This window comes from Toxorhynchites rutilus, chromosome 2 (genome assembly GCF_029784135.1).
Source record: "Toxorhynchites rutilus septentrionalis strain SRP chromosome 2, ASM2978413v1, whole genome shotgun sequence".
In the NCBI taxonomy this organism is placed as follows: domain Eukaryota; kingdom Metazoa; phylum Arthropoda; class Insecta; order Diptera; family Culicidae; genus Toxorhynchites; species Toxorhynchites rutilus.
In genome coordinates this window covers 299,448,448-299,454,912 of record NC_073745.1, presented here as the reverse complement: position 1 = coordinate 299,454,912, position 6,465 = coordinate 299,448,448, and the positions used below count along the sequence as shown (strand labels likewise).

The 6,465-nt window shown below is 39.2% G+C and overlaps 1 protein-coding gene across 1 annotated transcript; it reads right to left on the bottom strand.

Moving 5' to 3' along the window:
- Nucleotides 1-3,663: 3,663 nt before the first annotated feature.
- Nucleotides 3,664-5,462, bottom strand: LOC129766998 (tigger transposable element-derived protein 2-like). The gene is made up of 2 exons (XM_055767599.1): nucleotides 4,369-5,462; nucleotides 3,664-4,219 (listed from the first exon to the last, which is right to left on the bottom strand). Exons 1-2 carry the CDS (start codon nucleotides 5,460-5,462, stop codon nucleotides 3,664-3,666), a joined length of 1,650 nt encoding a protein of 549 aa, XP_055623574.1.
- Nucleotides 5,463-6,465: the final 1,003 nt, after the last annotated feature.

Here is a 6,465-nt window from a genome sequence, read left to right as displayed (position 1 = left end):
CAGATGATCGACATATCAAATTAAAGCCAATCATCTGGTCTTTTTTGAAAAAATGCTATACCTGCAGAAAATTTGAATTCTGCTCTCGTTATTATTGATTGTATTCGTTTTTTACTGTTTTCATAGTCCCGGGACCAAGCTAAACAAATGAAACACAAATTTCTGCATTACTCGAGAATTAATCAAGCAATTGAAACCAAATTAGGCATATGGTAATTTAAAGGTGCAATAAATGTTTCTATGGTGGTTAGACACTCCACCCCCTGTCTAAGGGGCGGTTGCCATACAAATGAAACACACATTTCTGCATAACTCGAGATCTAATCAAGAAAATCGAACCAACTTTGGTATGTGGAGGTTTTTGGGAGCACGAAACTCCATAAACTTTCGTAGCATTATAAAATAATAACCGCAGTTATAAACAAGCGACTTAAATTAATCTACATCGTAGTTCTACGTCAACAATGCGGTTGTGTCTTGACCACAACCTCCTATATTTTTTTCTTATACGTTAAACCGTGCTGAATAGTTATTTTTCGTACAACTATCTTCATTTATAAGACTGGCCATTTCAACTTTATTGTTGTATTCAAGCGCGAAACACTAAAAAAAACTGAAATTCCAATGTTTCATAACTATAGAACCAGATGGAAAAACTCTCACTCCTTTACAAAATTAACGCCATTTTAATACGAATTACGATAAGTTTCTCATGCGTAGGTCATCTTTAGTTCTCAATCAGTTCAAATAACCCATTCGGGGTGGTTACGACCAAGCTGCGCCATGTTGTAATGGATATCTCGTTCTACGCAGAAGATACTGCTCGTTTAGGCTCCTCAAATCACTCATACTACTGGTAAGCTGCATCTACTATTCGTCCGATCACTCCTCATAAGTTCCTGACAGGATTTTGATTTGTTAAACAAGCTGACCAATTCAGAATCTGTAGCGCCTATTCATTAAACCATGCCATTACCTTCAAGATTTTATGAATTGATGCCAAATTACCCAATTATCACATTGTTTTTAATGCAAAAAAACGCACAGGAAGGTTGTGTCCGAGACACGACCGCATAGTTGACGTAGGATTCCGTTAGGCTATCTGTTGATTTTGGATATGTTTGATGAATTATTTCGTTAAAATCATTGATAATGATTTTGTGGCCCTGTAAAGGGCAATTTTGTTTGGTTGTTGGGTATTGTTTGTTCACTCCACCAGTGATTACGGAATGGTGATGACAGAAGTATGATAAACGGTCGTTGAGTGGTGCGTATCAGATAGAAGAAGCCGAAGTGGAATGAGATATGACAATACACGATCGGTCATTGATATGAAATTTCACGAAGCATTAAAGTTTGAAATTTCACGAACATTAAAGTTCCAAATTCAAATTTTATTTGCTAGAATTAATCGTATTACTCGGGGGAATTTTTATATAGCAAGTAAGGTGCAATCTAAAATGCCCCCAACTTGCATATATTGCAATGCTGATTTCCCTCGGGCACCTTGGTTTTGTTGTCTCTGTTAGGGAACATATTTCGGTGGCTCCCCCTACTTTCATGTATTTGCAATGTCGATTTCCCCCAGGCAGCTTGGTTTTGATGTCTCTGATAGGGAACCGCTGCATGTGTCGTCAATTTCGACCAATTAGAAGTGTATATTTCCGTTAGGATAGGGGTTGAGATTTTTCAATTGTTCGATAGTTAGTTTCATGACATATATTATTTTATTCAATATAAAAATTGTTATAGAGTGCCGAAATCGATTGACGCAAAAATTTCATCAATCCACCATGAAATGACTGAGCAATGCGCGTTTGAAATTGAACAATATTCACGGTGTGCTCGATTTTCGATTTTCAATTTGTACCCCAATATGTTCCCGAAAGACGTAATCCTACGTCAACAGCCGTAAATGATTCTAATAGCGAATTCGTTTTTAAAACTGAGTCAGTGCCAAACTGACTCTGTAATAAAAAAACGGAGGTAAATTATTCTCTTTCAGATCAGAAGAGCCAAGTGCGGTGTAAAAATATAAAAGTTTGAATGAAAATTTTTACTTCATATTGTTTGATTACATGTAGTTCTGACCAGAGTTGCAAAATTTCACATTCACTTTACTGACAGCGCAAGATATTGAGACAACATCAAAATCAACCACCAATTCCCCTGCAGTTCATGACAAATGAACCAAACTTAATTCCATGCAACCGACACTCAGTCACGTGGAACATTTGGTTTTTGCATTATTCCCCACACTCATTCGTTCCACTGTCTCACTGAGAATTTACGCCCGAAATTTTCATACGCATCTTCGATCAGCTGACAGTGGAAGGGAACAAAATTCCATACAAGGAAATAACATCTCACTGACACCGCGTCAGACGTTTAAACGCGTGTTCGTGTGTATGTTTTCCTGGTATGTTTCTAGCCCCGGTCCCATTTTTTGTGCCGCTTATTGCACACACATCGATGGGCAACAGCACATTTGAGTGCTGAGTTTATGGGTGTATGACCAACGAAAATTTCACCTGGACGCAATGAAAGGTGATATTTTCGGCTTGATTCACTGACATCGAGAATGAACTGATATTTCTGTTGATGGAACGAAAACTATATCAAAACAAACGAGATGGTGAGCCAGCGGTCATAGGCACAGCGGCACCGCGATAGAAAGATGTGACGAGTGTCGGTGGAGATATTTTGCACTGATAAAAATTGCTTTTGGATTTCAACATGTTCTTTCGAAATTTTGCATCCTTGGTTCTGACACTCTTCTTCTTCTTCAACGGCACTAACGTTCCCAGAGGAACTTCGCCGTCTCAACGTAGTATTACTTACGTCATTTTTATTAGTACTTAGTTGAGATTTCTATGCCAAATAACACGCCTTGAATGCATTCTGAGTGGCAAGCTCTAGAATACGCGTGATCACAGTGCAAGTCGGAGGAAATTTCTTTGACGAAAAATTCCCCCGACCAAACGGGAATCGAACCCGAACACCCGGTATGTTAGTTATGACGCTAACCACTCGGCCAAGGGAGCACGGTTCTGACACTCACTTAACCATTTGTCGAAGCATTTCCTGTTTGTTCCACAAATAATTGCTATTATAATATAAAATCATCATTAGACACAGTTTCGTTCAATATGTTTCTGCGATATCGGAAAAAAACCTCTTATTTCATCACATAAATTAAATATTCGATACGTTAAAATAAATTTCCATTCATAATTTTGATTTTGAAAGGAGGTTTATTCCACCTGAATATCCATCATTATTTTCGCCTCCCAATGAAAGCACACGTAGCTTAATGCCGTCCACTCGAATATACTCTTCAAAATCAGAATCCGAATTGCATTACGATTCCAATACAGTTGAATTTCACTCGTTGGGCTATCTTTAGTTGGGCTTCGATTTAGTTGGGCTCCCGTTCGTTGGGCTATAGCCCAACTAAATCGAAGACAAACGTCAATTCTGACAACGTAAAATTTTTTTCGAGGGGCTCGTGGATGGTGTTTTTAGGTTTAAAATAAATTTTAAATGAATCATTGAAATAAATAAAATCGAATATTATTCAACAAAAACAATATTTATTTTAAACGTTTCAAACAAAATTAAACAAACCACGTAAATTCATTTTCAACAAAATGGTAGAGTTCTTCAACATGCTCGTTTTAGCCATTCAACTTCAGTGATTTTCGAACGTAGCGCGTTCAAACGGCATACTTCTGCAACATCATGCTTCATATAGCGAACTAGGCAATCAATTGACTTGATTGCATCGCCAAAATCAGGATCTCCGGTACTAGTAATGGAAGTATCAAACGAATTACTTCCATCTTCTGTGTCTACCAACCATTCTTCTTGCATTTCAGGTTGATCTTTCTTGAGAACTGATGACAAAATCTCGTCATCAGAGAACACTTCACTGGTTACCCAATCTGGATTATGATCACCATCATACACCTGATCTTTGATCCACAGATCAATATCTTGCTCAGATGTTTTTGTTCCTGCCAAACTGTCAATCCTGGACACAAGCGCTTTGAAGTCATCATCGGCCGCTTTCGAGTCTACATTAACAGCATCCTCCGGCAAACCATCGATCAATTTCTTCCACGAATAACGTATAGTTTTGTCAGATATCTCCTCCCAAGAGGTTGCCAACCACGATATACACTGTTGAAGATTAATCTTCTTCAATCGTTCTTCGAAACTAAAGAGGAAAGTACATAAATAAAACCTCAATTAGAATTTAAATTTAAATTTTGAAAAAGCACAGACGAAAAACTATCGTGCGCATAGTTTTGTGTTCATATTTGGAATTAATTACAAAAATTTAATGTTTAATATTTGGAAATTTACCTTAAGTGTTCGTTTTCCAGAATTAATGCGAGCATCAGTTTTCTTTTATACTTTCGCTTGATTGCATTGATGACCGATTGGTCCATCGGCTGGCATTCAGCAGTTACATTTGGTGGGAGGTAGATCACTTGAATCAGTCCATCGTCACTCTGTAGAGATTCGTCAACGTCATAATGACTGGTGCAATTATCAAGAACCAGCAATGCCTTTGGCTCCAATCCTCTCTCGGCCGAAAATTTTCGAACAGCGGGGACAAACTCTTCGTGGAACCATTGACGGAACAACAGTCTGGTCATCCAAGCCTTTTTGGAATGATTATATGAAACGGGAAGTTCTTCGATGTTGATTCCTCGTGGTTTTGCAGCAGTGCAAATGAAATACAACGGAAGCTTTAGGGAACCATCTATGTTGGAGCAAGGCATAAACGTATACCTTGTCTTGTTTTGCTTCCGTCCGCTTGCCACGGTCTCATCACAGGTAACGACAGAGCGTGTGGCTAGGAGCTTGATGAACAAGGCAGATTCATCTGCATTAAAGACTTGGGATAGTGATAGCTGCATTTCCTGAATCTTCTTCTGTAGAACCTTCTTGAAATTTAGGTACGCTTCAACGTTCACCGATGCCTTTTCTCCTGTTACGGCTTTCACGCGCAATCCAAACCGCTGCTTAAAACGATGCATCCAGCCATCCGAAGCAGAAAAACCGTGCACCGCATAGAGCCCCCGGTCCTGGAACATCTTAAACAGCAGCTCCGCCTTTGCTTTAAGAATATCCACTGTCAACAAAATGTTGGACTGCCGCTGCTGTAAAATCCAGAAGAGCTTCTTCCAGCAAAGGGAAGTCTGCTCTTTCAATGTTTTTCGATTATTTACACCATATTCCTTGAACTTGTCCACCGCCTCACGAATTGCTTCTTTCTTTTGGATTATTCTCGTGACCGTAGAAGATCCTACGCCGTACTTCTTCCCAAGAAAGTCATGCGTACCACATCCTGCTTCAAAATCTTCAATTATGCGAACCTTCTCCACCAGCGTCAGGAAATTGCTCCTCCGTTTCCGGTTAACGTTCGTACTGGATCCTTGCAAACCATCCATTTTGAGCCTGGCGATCGAAATGAACGTATATTAAATCTACGCTAATTTTAATATCAAACTTCATTAAGAACTTACCAATTAAACCAACCTAGAACGAAACTCAACCACGAATGAAATAAACGTCAGTGGTGTGAAAACTTTTCTGCGTTTCCCATAACAACAAACAATCGGTGTGACCCTCGATCGATTTTCGACTTTGACAGTTCAGCCCAACGAGTGAAAGTCTTTCACAAATTGGGCTAAGAGCTTAGTGCAACGAGTGAAATTCGACTGTAATACAAAAGCAAAAGCGACAGGTTTTCAATTTTCATAGTCTTTATTTTTAGATTTTCCAAAACAATACTCGGAACTTGACAGTTCAGTATAGTTGTATTGGTGAACCCGAGTGTCAACCCGTGAAACACCTCAGTGCGAAACTAACAGCTTTCGAGACGAACCCAGTGCGACACTAGGTGGAAACTGAGTGAATAAAAAAACGTTTTGACAGCAGTTAGTGCGACACTGGGTTTTTTTTTTATTTAAATCGTTTATTTTTACAGGCTCAGTTACATAGGTTTAAAGGAGCCGAACTCCTTACTGTATTGTTACTAGTATATATACATTTTTCCTTAATTCTAATGTTAATAATATAGGAAACCGATTACTCGCGGTCAACTCGAGTTTAGAAGGGTGACATATTTTCTTCAGGAAAAGGAGGGGGACACTGGGGTTGAAACTGAACAAAAACGAATTCGCTATAAAGTACTTCGTTGCACTTCTGACTGTTCATCATTCTTTGTGTGGACACCGACTGGACAACATCGTTGCTGGACGAGCTGGACGGCGAGGGATCGAGTGCCTTTCTCAAGGCAAGAGGGTGGAGGTGGTAGCGCTGGAGTAGAGTAGAGTTTTCAAAGGGCCTTTCTCAAGGCTAGAGACGAATGAACTGCAAAAGTTTAAAGTCTCTATAATACAATACCTTACCTTACCTGACTGTTCATTCGTGTTGGTGGTAAGCTATCTA

Bases quoted from the DNA above. Each gene is read 5' to 3' on its own strand.
- LOC129766998 (XM_055767599.1), bottom strand. From the start codon at position 5,462: ATGGATGGTTTGCAAGGATCCAGTACGAACGTTAACCGGAAACGGAGG. The intron at 4,220-4,368 runs GTAAATTTCCAA...TTTCCTCTTTAG, and splicing joins CTGGAAAACGAACACTTAAG to TTTCGAAGAACGATTGAAGA.